General features: G+C 38.3%; 1 protein-coding gene across 1 annotated transcript; it reads right to left on the bottom strand.

Annotated features, from left to right (window-relative positions):
• Positions 1-5,426: 5,426 nt before the first annotated feature.
• On the bottom strand, positions 5,427-6,743 carry LOC121370071. Its single transcript, XM_041495207.1, has one exon. It carries the CDS (start codon positions 6,741-6,743, stop codon positions 5,427-5,429), a length of 1,317 nt encoding a protein of 438 aa, XP_041351141.1.
• Between the last annotated feature and the right edge of the window lie 17,215 nt (positions 6,744-23,958).

Raw genomic sequence — 23,958 nt, 5'->3', positions numbered from 1 at the left:
CACCACCCCCTCCACCCAAAAAGGTAGTAGTAGGATAATAATAATAATAATAAGGTATATACAGTTTAAAATTCGGTACATGTTTAAAATAAAATGAAACGCCTACTCCAAAGCCTGCCAGACGCGACAAAGACACAGAGGATTCCGAGAAGTGGAGAGAAGGGGCGGTCAACGTCCTTCCAAATCCCTAAGGGAGAAGAGGCAACTAAAGTTTAAAGAGCAGTACTGACACGCCCAAGAGCAACCATCGGAAGGAAAAGAGCAGCACCATACACGTCCAGCATGGCGGCAGGCGGCCGTCTTCGCACCAATCTAACAATGCCTTAGCGGCGGCCGCCCCCCACCCCTACCAGCGATAGGCGCTGCCCAATCTATATTAAACATTTATATATATATTTTAGTTTGATAAACAAAGGCGACCACTAACCTGTCGATTGTCATTTTATGTTCTTTAGATGGGTTTAATACATTAAATGCATAAAACTTTATATTGTTTACATTAAAGAAATTTACCAATTTACTTCTGAATTTAGTATATTTAGTACATTCAAGAAGATAGTGGTTAACACTATCAACAACTTTACAATTAACACAGTTGGGTGAATTAATTTTCTTAATTTTAAATCTGATATCGTTTAATCCCGAAGAGACACCCTTACGTAATCTTGCAATAATTTTAGTTGCCTTGACATTAAATGAAACCGGTCCAGGGGTGGTCGCCCTTGGTTTAATATAAGAATGCCACACTCTGGCTCTGTGGTTCCATTCGGTCTGCCACAGGTTACCAAAGTGTGGGTCAGCTATTGAATTTATTTCATTAAAGTTATGTTCCACTGGTACACTGACTACTGGGTCCAGCAAACACCTTTTAGCCGTCGCATCGGCCAACTCATTACCAGTTATTCCAATATGAGTTGGGACCCATTCCATGGCTAGCTCAATTCCTTTATCCAACAATTTATTATAGCTTTTGACAATTTTAGAAATAATTTCGGGTCTGACACTATGGGCGCCATTGATTGCCTGCAAGGAACTGAGACTGTCAGAGAAAAGAACATATCTGCTAGGGCCATTATAATTATGATATCTTTCAACCCACTTCAGGGAATACAGTATGGCCATGAGTTCGGTGGTATAAACTGATATATTATCCGACAGCCTAGCCCTAATAGCTATCGGGTTTTTATTACTATTTTTAACAATAAAGGCCATCCCTGTTTTACCAGTGATTGGGTCCTTCGACCCGTCTGTGTATATCTGAACCACATCCGGGTAGAGTTCCCCAACCACTGCCTGAAAAATTATTTTCTTGAAATTGAGATTTTCTGTTTTAATAATATTTTCCCTGACGTGGTAATGAACCCTGGGGCAGCCCGCCTGCCACGGGAAAGTCGGGTTAATCCCCAAACTAACCAATGGAAGGTCGACTATCCCAAAGTCATTAGCAAACTTATTAAGATATGAAATAACAGATATGTCCCTATCTCTGTTAATATTTTTAATTAGTACAGGTTTAAGTTGGTTGACAGGAGAATCAGGCACCAGACTACGTATTTTGTTGATATATTTTAAACCTTGCCTGATCCTCCTAAGGGCTAATGGCATTACTCCCAGCTCAACAAGAACACTATCATATGGCGTACAGATAGCACCCCCAACTATAATTTTGAGAGCCCTACCATATACGCTATCAAGTTTCATGAGCTGGGTCTGGCTAGCACAGCCAAAGGCCTGTGCGCCATATTGCAGTCTCGACACAATGAATGCTTCAAAGATCATAACGCAGAGTTTTTTTTATCTGCGCCCCATGGTGTGCCTGATAGTACCCTTAATAAATTAAGGTATATAATACAGTTACCAGTCACCTCAGTAATGTGCTCCCCAAAACTAAGATTGTGATCAAAGATTACTCCAAGAAATTTGACTGATTGCACATGATTAATGATCACTTCGTTAAATTTTAATTTAAGGTCACAAATCGATTTAAACTGCCTTTTCTTATGAAAGATGATACTTTTAGTTTTTGCTATGGAAATGGTGACACCCCAAGCTCTGGACCATAGGGCTAAGTTATTAACATCTACCTGGAGATCTTTTTGAAGGTCCTCATAATTATTTGAGATTCTCCAGAAGGCTGTATCGTCTGCAAAGAGACCGATACTTACCTTAGATTTAATACTTTTGTTTTTTGTGATAAGCACCTCGGCCAAGTCATTAATAAAAATCACAAACAGGGTGGGTGCTATCACTGAGCATTGTGGGATACCGTTTTCCAATGTAAAGATTGGGGAGAAAAAGCCATTAACATTAACTGCAAATGTTCTCTGCATTAAAAATTGTGAAATAAAAGTGAACATTGCACCTTTTACCCCCAGTTTTATACGCTTTCATTAACAAACCGCTTCGCCAGACCATGTCATAAGCCTTTTCTATATCCACAAACACTCCACCAACTTTGTGTCCATTCCGCATGGCATCCTTTACCTCGGTTTGAAGACGTACAATATGGTCCGTGGTGGAGTGATGTTTCCTAAAACCACTCTGGAAGGTAGACAACAAACTATTTACCTCCAGAAAGTGGATAAGGCGAGTGTTTACCATAGATTCCATGGTCTTGCAGACGCTTGATGTTAATGAAATTGGTCTATAATTAGTAGGGAGGGAGAGATCCTTACCCACCTTGGGGAGTGCAAACACTTCTGCGTGTTTCCACTCAAGTGGCAGGTATCCCTCACTCCATATTAAATTAAACAATTCCAAGAATAATTCTAGAGTTTTGGTGGGCATATTTTTTAGAAAAATATAACTAAAATTATCAGGGCCAGGAGCCGTGGCCTTTCGGCCACCAAAAGCACTAAGAAGTTCTTGGAATCTAAATGGTGCATTATACGGTAGGTCATCCTTCAAGGAGCAGGGTTCATGAGGGATCGGACTATTCTTTTCAATAGTAATTTTCCTATCTTGAAATTCTTTATTATAATTATTAGTGGAAGAATTATTTCTAAAAGCAGCTCCTAAGATATTAGCTTTATCCTGGTTAGTTTTACAATTAACATTATTTTTAAGAATTGTTTTAATATTAGATGGCTTCCCTTTCACCCTTTTGATCTTTGACCACACCTCTTTAACATTAGAGTTCCTGTTAAGCGAACCACAAAACTGAGTCCATGAGGCTTGTCTAGTTTTACTAATACTGAGTTTAAGTTTATATTTACTGTCCTTACAATTATTAATATTTTCCTCAGTATTAGCTTTCCGCAATATTTTTCTACATTTATTTCTATATTTCTTTAGTTTAGTAAGTTCCTCAGTCCACCAAGGGACTGGGTTATGGTTATTTTTAAAGGAAAAGACCGGAACAGATTGCTTGGCAATATTAATAATAGCTTTAGTTAAATTATTATTAAATTTATCAATATTTAAATCTCTAATCTGCTCATGATCTAATTCGGCAAACAGTCGCCCAAACTGGGACCAATTTGCTTTACTAAAATTCCATTTAGATTTATATTTAGTTTTATTAATCCATAAATCCGAGATATTGTATTTGGTTTTAATTGGAAGGTGGTCACTACCCAGGTCATCAAGGACCTCCCACTCACAACCTGCAGCCAGAGTGCTCGACACCAAGGTAATGTCAAGACAGGACCAAGTATGATAGGAGGCCGAAAGAAAGGTACTACTTCCATCGTTTAAACAGACTAACCCTAATTTTTCAATAAAGGTATCCACAGTACGGCCTTGAAGATTGGTAACTTTAGAACCCCATAATTTATTTTTACAATTAAAATCCCCTAAAATAATTATATTTTTATCATAGTTACCAATCGGTGCCAGAAAATCATTTAATTTATACTTAGTACCGGAAGTAGTAGGATGTACATAATAATTAAATATATTAATATCCCCAGATTTAGCATGTATGGTTACTCCTACCGCCTCGATTCCTGTATGACCCCTGGTTATCTTAATTTGAGAGTGGGAGATACTATCTTTGACAAAGGTAGCCACTCCCCCCCTAGTACTATTGTCATTCGTAAAAAAGAGTCCGGTGTAACCTGAAATTTTGTATTCAACGAATAATTTAGTACGTTTAATTTTATCTGTAACATTAGCAATCCATGACTCCTGAATGGCAATAATATCTATGTCTTTATTAAATTGTAAATATTTTTTAAGCTCGGGTCCATTTGCGCGCAGGCTCCTGGCATTCCATTGTAAAATGGTAAGCCCTAGATGGTCAACCTTCTTATTATTATTGGTGTTAACACCGTTAACACCACTATTATTAATATCAATATTATACTTAGTATTAATATGTAACGACATAATGGGGGACGGAACAGTACTAGTTGGAGAAAACTATAAAAAGTTAATCCACACTAGTGCTAGCTCGCGTCTCCAGAACAACAAGATCCCTGGCCTTATACCATGAAACACTACGTGTTTCAATGGCAGCTGAGTTAATCTTAATGGCCAGGTGATCATTCAGGACCCTGCACGCATCTCTAGACGCCACTACAATGTCATCTAGAAAGAATTTTTTAATTGGGGCTTTTGGAATGTCTCGGGTCAGAAAAATGCCAGAAATAATCCTAACCAAATCGAGCACAGTAATCGGTTGTTCGAAATTTGATTTTGTTGCCCCAGAGGCAGCGCCGGCGTAAGTTTTAGATTTGGTAGACTGGGTGGCATTAGCCACATTCAGCGGCTCAATCTTTGTAGTCTGCCATGCGCCAGTTACCAAGGCAGGACGGTGAGGGACATCGGCCTGACTACCCATAGTAGACACTGGAGCAACCACTCTCGCCATAAGGCGGACCGCTCTCCTGTAATCAGGGCACTCCTTAAAGTGAGTGCAGTGATCTCCCCTACAGTTCGCGCAAGAGACAGGTCTAGTGCACGGACTATCGGGGGTTCTTTTAGGGTGGGCGGCCCCACACCTAAAGCAAATGGGGTGCTCCCGTGTGGACCTACATTTTTTCTGGGTATGGCCCCACCTCTTCATGGGCTACTCTTTTCGATTAGCAGCAAGGGATCTTTTTTTATATTCACCATCCCATAGACAGGATAGCACATACCACGGCCTTTGATGTACCAGTCGTGCTGCACTGGCTGGAACGAAAAATAGCCCAATGGGCCCACTGATGGGGATCGATCCCAAACCGACCGTGTGCAACAAGCGAGCACTCTACCACTGGCTTACGTCCCGCTCCTATCTATGGAAAAGTGCATATAAAATATCCCTTACTACTTTATTGGTATTGAATATTTTAAGCGGTGGCCCCCCACCCCCCCCCCCCCCCCCCCCCCCCCCCCCCCACCCGTGATTCATATTTCGATCAAGTGTCAATATAACAATATATCTGACCGAAAATAGCTAAAATTTAAAATGTTTTGATATGTGAAACAAATAATATTTCCTTTCATTTTACTGTCATGGAGGCACTATAGTCGGGATTTAATTTTCTTCTGCATTTGCACATTGATAAAAACCATCTGCGAAAGGACGGCACTGTTAGATAGATCAGGAAGAAATGAATAGAATTGTTCGTGTACTGCAGCATATTGACAACTGCCCAGGCCAACATTAACACGGCCTCATCGTGTGCTTCCGGATTGACCTTCCAGGTGCCGAACCCGATCATGTAGACCGCAATCGGTGACATGAGCAGCAGAAACACGCAGTTTATAGACAGCATCATGACAGTCAGCCTTGAATGTCTCTTTGTAGCTCGTGCTAAAGACTCTAATTTAATTCTGGACGTTTTGCTGATGTTCCCTTCAGATTTGATCTCAAACGTGTTCTTTGATTCAGTCTTGATCCCTTCCTTAGATTCAATCTTGATCCCTTCTTTAGATTCAATCTCGATCTGCTTGCCACTTTGCAGAGTTTTGGATTCACATAGATTCGTTTTGGCCATGTCTCCTGACCCAGAGTCTGCAGATAGGTTTAGATGACCCAGTTGCTGATCAGACTCGAGAGGTAACCGTTTGGAAACTGAGTTTTCCATTACTTGGGTTGAACTCTTTGTGGTACCTATCTTATGTGCCCATACTTTCTGAGATGATTTTATGAGTTGTCTTACGATTAAAACATTGCAAACGATCATAATGGCAAACGGAATTCCACAAACAACACACAGGTCGATCCACGGCCACACGTCATCAATGAATACTTTAAAAGATGGACTGGCTGCATAACACTCAATTCCATCACCAAATATGGTCCGCTCTACTAAATCATACGTCCAGAAATAATGCATGTTAATGGCAAAAAGCAAAAGGAACACCACGACTGAAAATACTCTTGCATTCCTTATGCTACACGCCCTGAATGTCCTGAAGGGCAGACAAACGGAGATGCATCTGTCTAGTGTTAGCATAACGACGACCCACGTGGAGTAGTCCAAAGACAGGTAGACCATCAGCGTGTGAAACTTGCAAGAGAAACTTGAGCTGAGCCGCATGTCGTAACCAAAGACGTGGTTCACCCAGTAGCGCAGTAATCCCGTGTTGAGAACAAAGATGTCGGTAACGGCCAAAAGGACGAGATATAACATTGACGTGACCGACTGAAGTTTCTTCCTGGCCAACACAAAAACAGACAGGATGCTTCCCACGGTGCCAGTCAAGATCAGGAATGGTGGTACGTATTGCCAGATAACCATTGCAGCATCATACTCAACAAAGTCTCTAAAGGTCACAGTGGTATTGACATTAGCGGTCGCGGTTTCGGCCATAGCTTGGAAGGACTGGTGAATTAGCTTTTTACGATTATTCTGTTAGTAATATCAAGTAACACTCAAATATGCAGTTCAAAGGGATATGCATTAACATTTATAGAAACTGTTCTATGTAACAAAGTTCTGATGTTTTGTCATGTCAGCTAACGGTATGAGATTGTAAATTACATGATGTTATATGACACGAACTTGAATGAGATTCTGTCAGTTATTTTTTCTTTGTTCATTTCCATGAATCAGTCATCCACGAAGAAAAAACAAAGTGACTGTCTTTCCTAGAGTTTAGCTTTTAATAAAAAGTGGAGATTAATATCTAATGTATCAAACAAAAGAAAAAACGTCTGCGGTGATTTCTTGATGTTGCTTTATCGCTTTCTGAACACTGCAACAGTAATCTGCAAAAGAAAAAACCCGAACACATGTATGTAGTAAAAACGTTTTGAGCATTCACCAGCGACTCAGGTACAATACAATAGCAAATTTATATCGATGATATTTACGTTATAACAAAAAATTTAATGGTTAAATTCACTTCCTAAAAGTAGGAAAAATCAGTGGTCAATATCAAGTTTGGTGGTTTTGAATGAAAACAGTAGGCTACATTTAATTACAAATCACATTAAGTCAAAGTCAAAACGTTTGCTTTTGTCTACTTAAAATTCGACAATAACATTAACTGTAATACTGCTGTGGATATTGTTTATATTGTCACAGTGCAACATTTACAACCATATTCAGTATGGCTTTCAATTGTTACCCCCAGCATAACAGCTAAGGACTATAAACCATAGCAATTACGTGTCAATAAATATATTTATCTTATAAATATTACTTTTTCTATACATGAAAGAAAGACCCAAGAAGAGCACCCTTGAGGTTCTCGGTTACAATGTCAACTCTATCAGGAGACCAGTGTGTCATTCACCAAAGAGCTGAGACCTAACCCTTGAGTTTCTCAGTTACAATGCCAACTCTATCAGAAGACTAGTTTGTCATTCACCCAAGAGCTGAGACCTAACCCTTGAAGTTCTCAGTTGCAATGTCAACTCTGTCGGGAGACCAGTGTGTCATTCACCCAAGAGCTGAGACCTAACCCTTGAGGTTCTCAGTCGCAATGACAACTCTATCGGGAGACCAGTGTGTCATTCACCCAAGAGCTGAGACTAACCCTTGAGGTTCTCAGTCCCAATGTCAACTCTATCGGAAGACCAGTGTGTCATTCACCCAAGAGCTGAGACCTAACCCTTGAGGTTCTCAGTTACAATGTCAACTCTATCGGGAGACCAGTGTGTCATTCACCCAAGAGTTGAGACCTAACCCTTGGGGTTCTCAGTTACAATGTCAACTCTATCGGGAGACCAGTGTGTCATTCACCCAAGAGTTGAGACTTAACCCTTGAGGTTCTCAGTAACAATGTCAACTCTATCGGGAGACCAGTGTGTCATTCACCCAAAAGCTGATATCTATGTTGTCTATATAAGCACGTTGTTAACGTTTCATGTTGGAAAGGAAAATACCCCCAGCATAACAGCTAAGGACTATAAACCATAGCAATTACGTGTCAATAAATATATTTACCTTATAAATATTACTTTTTCTATACATGAAAGAAAGACCCAAGAAGAGCACCCTTGAGGTTCTCGGTTACAATGTCAACTCTATCAGGAGACCAGTGTGTCATTCACCAAAGAGCTGAGACCTAACCCTTGAGGTTCTCAGTCGCAATGACAACTCTATCGGGAGACCAGTGTGTCATTCACTCAAGAGCTGAGACCTAACCCTTGAGGTTCTCAGTCCCAATGTCAACTCTATCGGGAGACCAGTGTGTCATTCACCCAAGAGCTCAGACCTAACCCTTGAGGTTCTCAGTTACAATGTCAACTCTATCGGGAGACCAGTGTGTCATTCACCCAAGAGTTGAGACCTACCCGTTGGGGTTCTCAGTTACAATGTCAACTCTATCGGGAGACCAGTGTGCCCTTGAGGTTCTCAGTAACAATGTCAACTCTATCGGGAGACCAGTGTGTCATTCACCCAAAAGCTGATACCTATGTTGTCTATATAAGCACGTTGTTAACGTTTCATGTTGGAAAGGAAAATACCCCCAGCATAACAGCTAAGGACTATAAACCATAGCAATTACGTGTCAATAAATATATTTACCTTATAAATATTACTTTTTCTATACATGAAAGAAAGACCCAAGAAGAGCACCCTTGAGGTTCTTGGTTACAATGTCAACTCTATCAGGAGACCAGTGTGTCATTCACCAAAGAGCTGAGACCTAACCCTTGAGTTTCTCAGTTACAATGTCAACTCTATCGGGAGACTAGTGTGCCATTCACCCAATAGCTGAGACCTAACCCTTGAAGTTCTCAGTTACAATGTCAACTCTGTCGGGAGACCAGTGTGTCATTCACCCAAGAGCTGAGACCTAACCCTTGAGGTTCTCAGTCCCAATGTCAACTCTATCGGAAGACCAGTGTGTCATTCACCCAAGAGCTGAGACCTAACCCTTGAAGTTCTCAGTTACAATGTCAACTCTGTCGGGAGACCAGTGTGTCATTCACCCAAGAGCTAAGACCTAACCCTTGAGGTTCTCAGTTACAATGTCAACTCTATCGGGAGACCAGTGTGTCATTCACCCAAGAGCTGAGACCTAACCCTTGAGGTTCTCAGTTACAATGTCAACTCTATCGGGAGACCAGTGTGTCATTCACCCAAGAGTTGAGACCTAACCCTTTAGGTTCTCAGTAACAATGTCAACTCTATCGGGAGACCAGTGTGTCATTCACCCAAGAGCTGATACCTATGTTGTCTGTATAAGCACGTTGTTAACGTTTCATGTTGGAAAGGAAAATACAGCCAACGTGTGACTTCTGTTATTCATTTAACAATCATCAAAACAACACATGGGAAACTTACACTGCGTTAATATATCTGGCCACAAGATTTTTAATGGAAGTAAATATTTTCTGGAATGGAAAGGAAGCAGTAATTTACAAAATTAGATAATTTTAATTATTACACATACAGTTTACATCATACATTCTTCATTGTAATGACCATTAATATTTACATTGTCATATCTAGAAGGGGTAAAGGGGGTTGGTCAAACGCCTGAACGAAACAAAAACGTACATTTTTTTTAGCTTAAAAGAGCCCTTTTTGTCCATCTGTAGCGTGATTCTTTTTGTACTTCCACCCCACTTACTTTTAGACAGGAGGCCAATATGAAAAATAAAAAGAGTTCTGATAAACCAAAATGTTGGCATTTTGAGAAATACAATTTATGGGTCACAAGGTCAAAGCAAGGTCAAGATGACCACTTTGTAAGCTAATATTAAGATAAATGTATATTAAAAAAAGAAGTGTGTTTTGTTTAACACTAGAGCACATTGATAAAAAAAAAAGTATATTAACCCTAAATATTTGTTAAAAGACACACTTATTTTGTTAAAATATGTCACCTCTATAGTTCAGACACAACAGTCATGGCAATACAATATTATTTTAATGAATTAATCCATGAAAATGATATTTTTGCTATATAATAATGAGAAGAAAAAAAAGCATATTAATGTGTAAAACCCCACGAAAAGTAATAATTTTCATAATTTTCTATTTAACAACTCTTCCTCACTTGAATCCTTGTTACATGTGGTTACCGTTTATTACAAAGGCTTGTGTGATGGTTAAAAGTAGTCACAATTTTAGGAACATTACATCACTTGACCCCAGTAATTACTGTAAAAAAATTTTTTACAAATAAATAGCTTTTAATTAGTATCTCTTAATTTTGAAGAAGGAAAATATTTGCTTCTTTTCTGAAATATTAAACCTATGTCACAGAGAATACTACTATTCATGAGTAAGACATCTGTTTCAAATTTAAATATTTTCCTTGGGCGTTCCTTAGAATAACATCATAATATGGATGTTCGATGTCATTCATATAAACAAAATAGTATTTTAAATAACTTTTAAAATGGCTTTATTTCTTAGGTGTCATAAAATGACACCCTGCATTATACATATTGGTATTTATCCTGCTAATGGGTAGAATATTCCCCCCTCACGAAAACAGAGCTGTGCACTGAAAATGCTATATTTTGCTCTTGCAACGCTTTTGATATCCTCTCTTACACCCATAAGAAACTAGTTCATGACAGGTGTGCGAGGTTTCTGGACAATTCGTCAAGTGTGGCTCATACATTCCAGCATCCATCTTGATCCAGCCCCATCTACTGGGTAAAAGGAGCAAATATGTTGAGAGCATAGTATCTCTAGATATTGCCACCTTAGTAGTCTGCCCTCTTTATGTGTTAACCGGCCTCGGTGGCGTAGTGGTTAGGCCATCGGTCTACAGGCTGGTAGGTACTGGGTTCGGATCCCAGTCGAGGCATGACATTTTTAATCCAGATACCGACTCCAAACCCTCAGTGAGTGCTCCGCAAGGCTCAATGGGTAGGTGTAAACCACTTGCACCGACCAGTGATCCATAACTGGTTCAACAAAGGCCATGGTTTGTGCTATCCTGCCTGTGGGAAGCGCAAATAAAAGATCCCTTGCTGCTAATCGGAAAGAGTAGCCCATGTAGTGGCGACAGCGGGTTTCCTCTCAAAATCTGTGTGGTCCTTAACCATATGTCTGACGCCATATAACCGTAAATAAAATGTGTTGAGTGCGTCGTTAAATAAAACATTTCTTTCTTTCTTTCTTTCTTTATATGTTACTCCAGTGCAGCTAGCATGGGTGATCTTCTTTACACCAATATATATCTCATGCAAAGAGCTTCTTGGCGACCTTGTTCATATCAGTACAAGAACTTGTCCAGTCGTAGAGCAGTATCATGAACCTGGAATATCTCTGACTGCACTGACCAGATAAAGCAAGCAGTGGATTAGTAACTTCTGAAAGCGAGTTCCAATTGTAGCCCACATTGTAATCTTACCAGGCCCACAAAAGGCTGGTACCGTGTCGCATCATATTAATTAGTGCAGGGAACTTGTGCATGGGTCGGGATTTATCAAGTTTGACAGTAGTAGATATCTGATGGACAACCAAGTAACGAAAATTATGTCATGTTCCATTTAGCCCGTTATCATTAGCTGGAAGTGTTTGTGCAACCATAACAGACGACACTATTGACTATCAGTGACAACAGTACATACATGTGTTAAAATCTGGTGGTGACTATGCCGTGATGCATGCGCCACATACTGGTGTCTGCCTTGTCCTGGCTCCTCATTGTGGTGCAGGGCTGATAACATTCTCATGAGTTCCCCGAAAGAGCAAATATAACACATTTGATATCTCATTCGTTTTGTGTTGATTATTCAGTGTAGTAGATCGGTTTGCTTACCACTGATTTTCATAGTCTAACCATAGAGTTTATTTTTGTATTTTTTTTAAAGATTGTATTAACAAAATTTATTATTATTATTATGATTTTATTTTATTTATGTATGTTGTTGTTTTTCCGGTGGGGGTATTTAATGTTAATATGCTTTATGGTGACTTCTAAATGTAACTCTTTCACAGATGTATATTATTATATTTATTAATTATTTTAGAATTTTAAATTGATGTTGATCATCATATTATACCTAGGTTTGACACCAAAAAGCTGCTGTTGGTTGTTTTTGAGCTAAGGGTGCTGTTAAACATTCATTTATTCATTCACTCATTCATTCATTCATTCATTCCTTGTCGTGATTGCATGTAGAGAGTAAGCTGGTATCAGTTTTGATAGTTCAGAGAGACGTTGTTCCCCATCTGTAACACATGTATATGTGTATGTGTATGTGCATGTGTCTGTCTGTCTGTCTGTCTCTCTCTCTCTCTCTCTCTCTCTCTCTCTCCTCTCTCTCTCTCTCTCTCTCTCTCTCTCTCTCTCTCTCTCTCTCTCTCTCTCTGTGTGTGTGTGTGTGTGTGTGTGTGGCTACGGCCCTGGAATAGATATCCATACTAAAAATAATATAATTCGTAATCTTATTTTTCTAATTTATACGAATAATATATTTATTTGTCTGTATCCTCTCATTATTTTGAAAATCTTACCACAGATCTCAGAAATGTGCCTGCGATAAAAAGTAAATAACAAAATTGAGTTATATGCTAATCTGTTTACATGACAATAATTATATGCATCTCTTCTGAAAGAAAATCAAAAACTATTTATTTCCGGGTTAAACACTAATGTGCCTGGATTAGATTGACATTTCCATAATTTCTACCGTGTTGGAAGTCCGAACCACATTGTCAAGAAAGTTAAAGTTTGTTTTGTTTATTTATTAATCATCTGTATTGGATGGCAAAGGTTTAGTAATTTTGACATATATAGTTTTTGAGAGGAAACCCGCTACTTTTTTTTTTTTCATTAGTAGCATGGAATCGTTTATATGCCTGGTTCGAAATAGGAAGCGAAATACGGCCTGCTGTTATGTTTTTTTAAGATAGCAGGTGAAATGAGATATGTCTTGCTGTGAAACAAATATGACCTCCTGGGGAAAATGATAGCACGGGGTGGGGTGATTGTTTGGTATCGTGGGGCAAATTATACATCGGAGACGGATTTTTGAGATTTTGGAATTACAATCTAATTAAAATTAGCTCCACTGGTTAATTACTATTACATGTGGATCTAACATCACCCCGTTGGAGCTCATGTCCAGTTGACCTTTCATTCGACCAATCGAAACCTTACTTGCAAAATCATGCCAGTGATTTGAAAAGAATTTGAAAACATTCGGAATTATGCCGAGGGTATACAAAATGATTCGGTTGAATTACGAAGTATGCCGGAAACTAATGTCAATATAACATTTTATATAAAATTCGTTTCATAAGCGGACGCGAGCGATTATTTTAGAAATCATTGATTTCAATCCCCTATCCTAAAGGCCTTTACACACTATACGCGAATTAGACAGGCGAGCGAGTGAAAAATATAGAACAAACACAAACTATACTGTGAATGCACACTGCACGCGTACGAATGGAGAGCGAGCGAATACTTAGGCGAGCGAATTTAAAAAATAGAATCAATCCTATTTTTTTCGTACGCGTTGACAATTCGCCTGCAACGTCATTTCCTGTTTCCGGTCAAGAAGCACGTGGTTAAAAAAACTGGCGCCGTCAACCACAGAAAATAAAAAGGAAGAACTGATAATAGCCGTCCAAGAACATCCAGTGCTTTATGATAAAAGCAGCTGCAACTACAACTCCACTACTGGTGTAACAAAGGCCGTGGTATGTACTATCCTGTCTATGGGATGGTGCATATAAAAGACCCCTTGTGTTAAATAAAACAGCTTTCTTTCTTTCTTTTACAACATGGGGATAGAAAATTTTAAGTTATTGTCTATTTTTACTATATATGAAACTAATAAATGCATACAATACCTCAAAGTTATTGCTAATCATTGTTCAGCAGAAACTGCTTCACAAAACGGCGAGTATTGTCACTTTTTTGTTTTTTTTCGCGAGCAGTGTGCATGTACTTGTCGCTAGTGTCAACGCGAAATTCGCGCCGACAATCGCTCGCGTACAGTGTGTAAAGCACTTAACTGTCGCGCCGTACGCGTGCGGTTAGGATGCAGCTGTTGAAATAAATGGTTTCTAAAAAAAAATTGCTCGCGTCGCCAGCGTCCGGTTAGGATACAGCTTTATGACAACTAACACTGACGTTTCAAAAGAAAAACAAAAAAAAAAGAAAAGAAAAGTACCAATTATAGTACAATGTAGCTTTAATTTTTAAAAATAAAAATCAACAAAAAAACATTACTTACGGAATTGTGACCTCTTAAACACCGTTCTTTTCTCTGCTGCGTAACTGTACAGTGCCATTATATAAACAGGTGTATGCTAAAAGTATCATATCCAACTGCAACTGGTTTGGAACATCGAGCCAATTGTTCGTCGACTGAATACCTTAAGCTGTGGGATAGCTACTTACAAACTCGTTCAAATACTGAAGCAGACGACATATGGTCAAGTGGCGATTTTTCTTTTTTTTCACGTCACTGAGTATACGTCATAAAACACAAGAGTGGGGACTCGAGACTCCTTATGCTTAGCGCACGCGGCACTAGAATGAGCATTTACAACAAAAATCGTCCGCGTGCGGCAAACTCCAAAAATGTTGCCAAAAAAAACTGCTTCACTGACCAGTCAGCGTGAAGTCTGTGGTCATATGATAGGCCTAATAAAATAATAAAATGGCGGAAGATATGGAGGAGCGCAATATGTAGTACTAAACCAAATAACATCCAGCTAGGTCAAAACTGGAGGCACTTTTGATAGAGCAGTTAATACCACAAGTCCTGCTATTGGTGATAAATGTGATAGTGTTTGATGCTTCATCTGGACAATACATGGATTTAATTTTATTTTACCTAGTACGACTGTGTTAAGTAGCCTTGTCCTTGAAACATGTGTTAGTTCTGCAGCAGAGGCCGAAAAAAGAGCCTTCGTTTTTAAATAACAGGGGCCGGAAGTATAACATTTGTCACTATGGCTGAAATTAATATCTGGGGTCTGGAGTTCATAGAAATATAAGATGACATTTTCTCAAGTTGGTGCGAACAAGATAGCGGCCGTTTTCTGAAAATGGTCGCCAGTTCAAAATCAAAATTGTTAATCTTCAGAACTACATCACTTAGAAATGTGATCTTTGTGCCAAAATTGATGTTTATAGGCTTAGCGAGTTCAATAGCACTGTTTGTAATGCTGTCAAATATTGGGTTAACAAAAATTCAAAAATACTAACTAAAAGGGCAGTAATTGGTATGAAAATCTAAAACTATTTTGTAATATGACTTGGAAAAAGCTAATTTTATGTCAAATGTTAGGTTTAGATTGTTGAGCAGTTCAATTAGCATGTTTTGAAAATTACTTAAATAAAATATAACTGCAAATTGTAAATAATTGTGTAAAATAATAAATCAAGATACCAGACATATGTCATACTATTTATCAAATGGTTCCCCAATAAGAACGTGTTTTTGTCAGTTTACAACTATTAGCTCCCACAAACACCTAACAGCAAAGACTTCAATAAATAACCGAATTGATGAATGGATGAACTCCCAACAATGTTGCCGACAAAAACTGCCTCACTGACCAATCAGTGTGAAGTTTGTGGACAAATAACAGGCCTAATAAAATAATAAAATGGCGGAATATATGAAGGAGCGCAATATGTAGTACTAAATAATATTTTAGGAAATAAAATGAAATTTAACCTAGCACAAATATTACAACGATCAGAAACACGTTTAATATACAGCCACTAATATTTTATGCAGAAAAATATATTTGATATGTAATTACAATCGTTAAGAAGTATCCGTTAGTCGATAACATCTTTAAAAATTGCAGCAAACTCAGGAATGTTCCTTTAATACCATAGGTCCTGCTATTGGTGATACATATTTATATTTTCATTTGATCCAACAGGTGTATGGAAAATCCTACCACATGCAATGACGTCTAAATCTTCATTTGATCATTTGTGAAACATCACTGGTCAATCAGCCATGCAGACATAGTTTTAAAGAGCTATAGTAACCATTCTGTGCGAATTTGCTTCTGTCATAGAATCTGTTATAAGAGTTTGTTTTTGGCATAACATCCGTTACAAAATAGTTTGCTTGTGGTATAGCATCCGTTACAAGATAGTTTGTTTGTGGTATAGCATCCGTTACAAGATAGTTTGCTTGTGGTATAGCATCCGTTACAAGATAGTTTGCTTGTGGTATAGCATCCGTTACAAGAAAGTTTGCTTGTGGTATAGCATCCGTTACAAGATAGTTTGCTTGTGGTATAGCATCCATTACAAGAAAGTTTGCTTGTGGTATAGCATCCATTACAATAAAGTTTGCTTGTGGTATAGCATCCGTTACAAGAAAGTTTGCTTCTGGCATAGCACCAGTTACAAGAAAAATAGTGCCGTGTGCAGAGATACGATTTTGATATCGGAATATGTTTTTTGTCGTTTAGATTTATCATGTTTAAAAAATCATCATTTGAATTAAAGTCTATTGATTCAATTTTTAACAAAATCGGCTTGCTATCAAATTACACAAATTGGTTAAATCCTAGATTTGTCTCAAGTGGAACACGATGCGTGAGTAGCAAGCATCACTTCAGTCAAACATGGTGGAAGAACTCTCACCCGGAAGTTCGACAAATCTGCTGTCGAACACAGTTTCACGTTAGATTCTCCTCTGCGTATAGAGCGAGTTTTAACGACTCAATGGGTAGGTGTAAGACCACTACACCCTCTTCTCTCTAACTAACCACCAACAACTAACCCACTGTATGGGCGGACAACTCAGATACTTGAGGTGTGCCCAAGACAGCGTGCTTCAACTTTAATTGGATATAAGCACGAAAATAAGTCACCTGTCGAGGCGGCATTAATTGGTAGATGTGTGCTAAGCATAACTTGACATCACATTTACGCGATATTTAACTTGGCAGTTCACCTTTTTCATTAAGTGAGTGATATGTAGCCATTCAACATATTTTGCTTCATTAACAAAAAAACAAAAACAAAAAAAATAATAATAATTGACTGTCGTTGTTCTTAAAGACAAAAATAAAAAAGAAGACATCTTTAACGACACCCATCACGAAAATTGAAGACAAAAAAGTGCTTCCATTCCTTTTTTTCAGTTAGATGACTAATAGTCATTTTTCATTTTGATGGCAAAGAAAGTTTGTTTTAATTAACGACAACACTAGAGCATATTGATGTATTTATCATTGGCTATTGGATGTCAAACATTTGGTAATTTTGACATATAGTCCTACAGACTAAACCCGCTAAAGTTCTTCATTAACAGCAAGGGATCTTTTATATGCACAATCTCATAGACAGGATAGCACATACCACGACCTTTGATATACCAGTCATGGTGCACTGTCTGGAGCAAGAAATAGCCCAATGAGCTCACCGACGGGGATCGATCCCAGGCCGACTGGGCATCAAGCGAGCACTTTACCACTGGGCTACATCCCGCCCCAATACAGTTAAAATGCGAGATTTCCTTATGCCATACACTCGTATGAAAAAAGGTGACTAAATTAAGAAATTTTCTCTCGTTTATGGGTATTTTATCACACAGAATACTTCATACAATTAAACAAAACTGCAGAATTGTTTCTAAAAAACCATTACACCAACAAATATTAAATAATCTGGATAATAAAAAATAATAAAACACAATTAAAAATCCAGAAGTTTTCATATTGATGGTCGGGTACCGAGACTGGCCTGGTGTTACGGTTGTACAATGATCGGTTGTACAAGAGAGGTCTCCATTCAGAATTTATGTAAAATATCAACCAAAAACATATTGTAAGTTTTTAACAGAGAAGCTGACAAATTTAGGACGAACAGTAAAAGATCCGCAAACCCTGTACAAACACTAAAAATTCCAGAATTCAGGATAAATCTCGAAAACATTCATGTCTGATATGAAGAGAACTAACAGACCAGACTCTCATTAACAAAACAAACTGGAATAAAGTTCACTTGATATTCTGGATGGATTCCCGTTAAAAATATGTCGATAAGATATACAATGTGTAGCACTGAGAGAACCAGTCTAATTAAAATTAGCTCCACTATTACATGTGGATCTAACAGCACCCCATTGGAGTTCATGTCCAGTTGACCTTTCACTCGACTAATCGAAACCTTACTTGCAAAATCATGCTAGTGATTTGAAAAGAATTTGAAAACATTCGGGATTATGCCGAGGGTATACGAAATAATTCGGGTGAATTACGAAGTATGCCGGAAACAAATTGCAATATAAAAATTTATATAAAATTCGTTTCAAGACGAAAACCCCCCAAAAACGTGATGGTATAGCCATACAATCTGTTTATACTAGTATACAATCGAAAGTTTATTATGGCACTTGTCCTCCTGTTTTTTCAATGTTGAAATAGACCAACAAGTTCGCCTATTGCATAAATAGTCTCGCCCGATACTTTTAGAATTCGTATGCTCCCAAATAAGGCTATAAAAGGCGAAGTGTAATTGGTCGATATTTAAATTGTTATTTATAGATGCAATGTCACCTGGACATGGGAGTCCATGCAATGTTGTTAGATCTACTGGTAGATCCAGTAGAGCTAATTTTAATCAGATTGGAGAGAACGTCTGATGTGAAATATTTTCATTGGATTCAACTCCAAACCCTGAGTGAGTGCTTGGCAAGGCTCAATGGGTAGGTGTAAACCACTTGCACCAACCAGTGATCCATAACTGGTTCAACAAAGGCCATGGTTTGTGCTATCCTGCCTGTGGGAATCGCAAATAAAAGATCCCTTGCTGCCTGTCGTAAAAGAGTAGCCTATGTGGCGACAGCGGGTTTCCTCTAAAAAAAACAGTGTCAGAATGACCATATGTTTACGTCCAATAGCCGATAATAAGATAAAAAATCAATGTGCTCTAGTGGCGTCGTTAAATAAAACAAACTTTGCATCTGCACAATAATTATGACTAACTCCTATTATGAGATATGCTCAACCATCTACATGTATTACAAACAATAAAGAAAAACCCCAAAACAAACTAGATAGATAGACCAAACTAAAAACTCGCGGCTGGTTAACTATTATCTGATGTCCGTAAACAGACCGCGCATTCGACATTGTCGTCATGGTCTAAATTTAGACAGGAACTGACACACTACATCAGCCACACTGTTTTAACACTTAATATGTTAATTAACGTATTGATACGGTTGGGAACCAGTTAAACCGCTAGGCTATATTTGTTCTGAAACGTCGTAGTCGTTAGGTTTTTAGGTGTTTAAAAAAATAAAAAATAATAATGTTAAAGCGATTGACAGCCGGAAAATCCCCACAAAAAACTCGCGACTGATATTTGTATAAAGACCGCGTATTCGATTTGTCGCGAAGATCTAAATTTAGACAAAGGGACTGGCATACTACATGAGACACACTGGTTTTAACACTTAAGTTATGTTAAACGTATTGATAAGATTGAGAACCAGTTAAACTGCTGGGCTATTTTCGTATTGAACTTCGTTGATATTGAATTGAAATTTAATTGAATTAGTCGTTAGGTCTTTATGTATTTAAAAAAAATGAATGTAAAATCAATTGACATCGGAAATATTTTGCGTCAACCATGACGCACACAGATTTTATTTAGGAGTATTTTAGATAAATGTTGCGTCAAATACGCAGGATTCCTGCGTCATGTGAAACCCTGTTAAAGTGCTTTCTTCATCATTATACTTCATTAAAAAGGCTTTTAATGAATAAAACTGGGTATTAATGACATTTTCTGGCCTAGAATTGAATATTAATGTTTGTACACCATGTTTCTGGTATTCCTAATGTTTATAGTAGCTTAAACTGGGTTATTTTTGTTTTACATGTACTAAATTAATGAAGGCAAAATCTAACTGCTAATTTCAATTTTTGGGTCTGGTGTTATTGGTGAGGATGTAGGATCAGAAGAAGTTTGTTTTGTTTAACGGCACCACTAGAGCACACTGATTAATTAATCATCGTCTACTGGGTGTGAAACAATTGGTAACTCTGTCATATAGTTTTAAGCAGAAAACCCGCTACTTTTTTCCACACACAGCAACTTTTATATGCACTTTCTTACTGACAGGAAAGCACATACCATGGCCTTTGACTAGTTGTTGTTGACTGGTTGGCATGCAATTTTTTAGCTTATTGGATCCACCGAGGTGGTTCGATCCTGCGGCGCAAGCACCTCAGGCGAGCACTCACCCAATTGAGCTAAATCCCGCCCTCTAGTAGGTAAAGTTTGTTTTGTTTAACGGCACCACTAGAGCACGTTGATTAATCATCGGCTATTGGATGTCAAACATTTGGTAATTTTGACTCGTAGTCACCAGAGGAAACCCTACATTTTCCCTAATGCAACAAGGTGGACCCATTGGACTATTTCTCGTTCCAGCCAGTGCACCACAACCGACATATCAAAGGCAGTTGTATGTGTTATCCTGTCTGTTCTCTCTAAGACTATATGCCAAAATTACCAAATGCTGGACATCCAATAGCCGATGGTTGAGTGCGTCGTTAAATAAAACATTTCTTTCCAATAGCCGATGATTGATAAATCAATGTGCTCTCTTGATCCACGCGGAACAGTCTAAAAAGTGAGAGACCGCCATTGTCTAAACCATGCAGGCGAAACCAGAGCTGAGCTAAGCCGTACATTGTAATCAAAGTAGAGTACACCCATTTGCGCAACAGTCCAATGTGGAGAACAAGGATGTCATTGCACATCGTCTAGATTGTCCACGTACTGAAACATATTGACTAAAGACCAGCCAAGCGCTCGTCCCGACTCCCGCCTAGATGTGCCGCTGTGGTGAGATATGCCAGCTACCTGATCCTATATACTGTAAACTACAATCGGTGAACGTCAGCAGCAGAAACACGCAAAAGCTTTTTGTCTTACTTCCATGATAAAATGCCAAAATATAAAACAAATAATATATATATATATATATATATATATATATATATATATATATATATATATATATATATATATATATGTATATATGTATGTATGTATGTGTATATATATATATATATATATATATATATATATATATATATATATATATATATATATATAGTAGTCGTTTTTTCGAGTTGAAAGACGCTATTTTATAGAGTGCTCAACCGTGTGGGAGCCAGATATATCGTTAAAAAGTGTATGTTTTTCTCTACATGACAGGCTTGTTTCGTGAGAGAGTTGAATTATTGCTCTCACTCATCAGATGTAGATTTAATTACACCGTCAACGGAAAGCTGATGACGTAATGGACTCTGTGACGTCGAGGTTACGTCACTATGCAGGTCTATAATAGGTGATGTGTGGTATGCGCACAGAAGGTATTTGCGTCTGTGTCGACATGCTGATACGAGTTCATTCTTGGAGTTTAGTGTGCTGGTTTCAGGTTTATACATTATGAACAGTTTTTCCTTCAGGCAGAGGTTACATCTTTTGCTCGCTGGAGAGTATGATTTTGCTTTGGATAAAATTTTCCACTTAATGGTGTATGGGGTGAATCTATCCTTCAGTGTCCAAAATGTACTGACTTAGCGCTGTTGCGTTCTTCTGTGTTGCGTTTTGAAAACTGCTCGTGTGCGCAGTATATCTCGTCTTTAAATGTGTTCTCGGTCAAACCAACGTATGTTTCTTGCTTGTTGTTATCGAGTGTATTAACGGTAGCTTGATATATTACTCCTTTCTGCAAGCATTTGCCCTCAAGTGGACATTCAGCTCTTCGTCTACAGTTGCATTCTCTGGGGGGAACGGCGTCTTTGTCTCTGTGTTTGTTGAAGTAGAGTTTTTGTTATGCGCTGAAATTATTTTCCCAACATTAGGCATGCAGCTATAGCTAATTTTAACGGTGTTTCGATTTATAATTTTGTGGAGAGGGTTGCTTTTGGGAAAGCACTCATCGAGTAATCTGAGGAACTGGTGACCTACGTTGGTTTTCATGTTGGAGCTATATGGTGGGTTGTACCAGGTGATGTTTCTATTGCGGTTGTTTCTGCGTCTGTTGTTTTCTGCTGTTGGGGGTGTATTTGAGGTTATAGTTATATCCGCTCTTGAGTAAGGCTTCCTTATATGGGCGTTTCGCTTCTTCAAAGATGCACTCATTCGAAGATATATCAGAAAGCCTTTATTTATTGTTTTTGGTATACTGCGGATGATATTTGGAGGGTGGTTGCTCTTGTTGTGTATGTATAAAGGTGTGTTGTTTGGTTTCATATAGGGTTTGACTGAGCTCTTTTCAAGATCTAGAGTTACGTCTAAGTAATCTACAGATTTTTTGTTGGCGACTATGGTGATCTTGAGTTTATGGTTGCAAAATATTCTGCAAATATCTTTTTTGATTATCTCTATGGTTCTCGGTGACTCATTGAATGCAGCTAGGCCATCGTCGCGATATAGTCCTATATTGTTGCCGTATTTGGCTTGTAGTTCTGAAAGAAGAAAGAGCCCGACTATTTCGCAAATTTCTGCTCCATCGTAACTACCCATAGTTACATCAAACCGTGATTGTTTGCCTCTTTTGCACCATGCCTTGCTGTTGTTAAATAGCAGTGAATTTCTTGCTTGTAATATTATTTCCATCTCATCGCTAGAAATATCATCGAATTTGGATGCGAACTGTAGGGCTTGTTTCACGAGATTTTCTGTTATGGACGGATAAAAATCGCATATGTCGAAAACATATGAAAGAATAGTTGGATTTATTGGATATTGCTTTAAACCACTTAATCACGTCTGACGTGTTCCTCCACTGGTTTGTTCTGGTTGTGTTCAGAATCTTTCTGTTGATTCTCTCTAAGATTTTTTTTGCTTATTATGCCAATTTCCGGTTTAGATGGGTTTATTAGTCTACAGGTGGGTTTATTGGAGAAGTTTGGTTTGTGGTCTTTTAACGTAATAAATGCTTCACTTTTTGCTGTTGTATCTTATGCGGTCTGCTAGATTTAGTTTTTCTGCAATGTGTTTGTCTTTAGTGGTTATCTCTTGTTCTGAGTTCTGTGGCGCTGTTTTATATGCTTTGGTTGTGTTGCTATCTAGTAGTCTGTTGTAAGTGGTGGTGTCTAGCTTGTAAAAGTTTGTGGTTTTTATCGGCAGGTACGAGTAGTTTCTTGTCATGTTTTATAGTGTTTATGTCCTTAGCGAGTTTTCGCTGTAGTTGGTTGCTTGATGTGTTGTTAAAATTGTAGATTTTTAGCTAGTCTTACCATTTTTTCTTCGAAGTTCTTGAGTTCTGGTATAGAAGGAGGGGATTTGGTGGTGTTAAATCCGTATGTTTCTTTCTGTTGTGTTGCAACTTCGGGATTGAGGAAAGAAGAAAGATCTCCATCTTAATCTCCTTAGGAATGACTCGGTCTTTTCTAAGAAGCATTTTCTGTAGTCATCAGGTTTCGCGATCGGTATATTTTTGGTAGAGTATCCAAAGTTTACACATTCCATGGCGGCTTTCAGAGTGCTCAACAATATAAGGAGCTTTGTAATAGTAGTCGTTTTCGAGTTGAAAGACGCTATTTTATAGAGTGCTCAACCGTGTGGGAGCCAGATATATCGTTAAAAAGTGTATGTTTTTCTCTACATGACAGGCTTGTTTCGTGAGAGAGTTGAATTATT

This window comes from Gigantopelta aegis, chromosome 1 (assembly GCF_016097555.1).
Source record: "Gigantopelta aegis isolate Gae_Host chromosome 1, Gae_host_genome, whole genome shotgun sequence".
NCBI lineage: Eukaryota > Metazoa > Mollusca > Gastropoda > Neomphalida > Peltospiridae > Gigantopelta > Gigantopelta aegis.
This window is presented reverse-complemented; position numbering and strand designations above follow the sequence as displayed.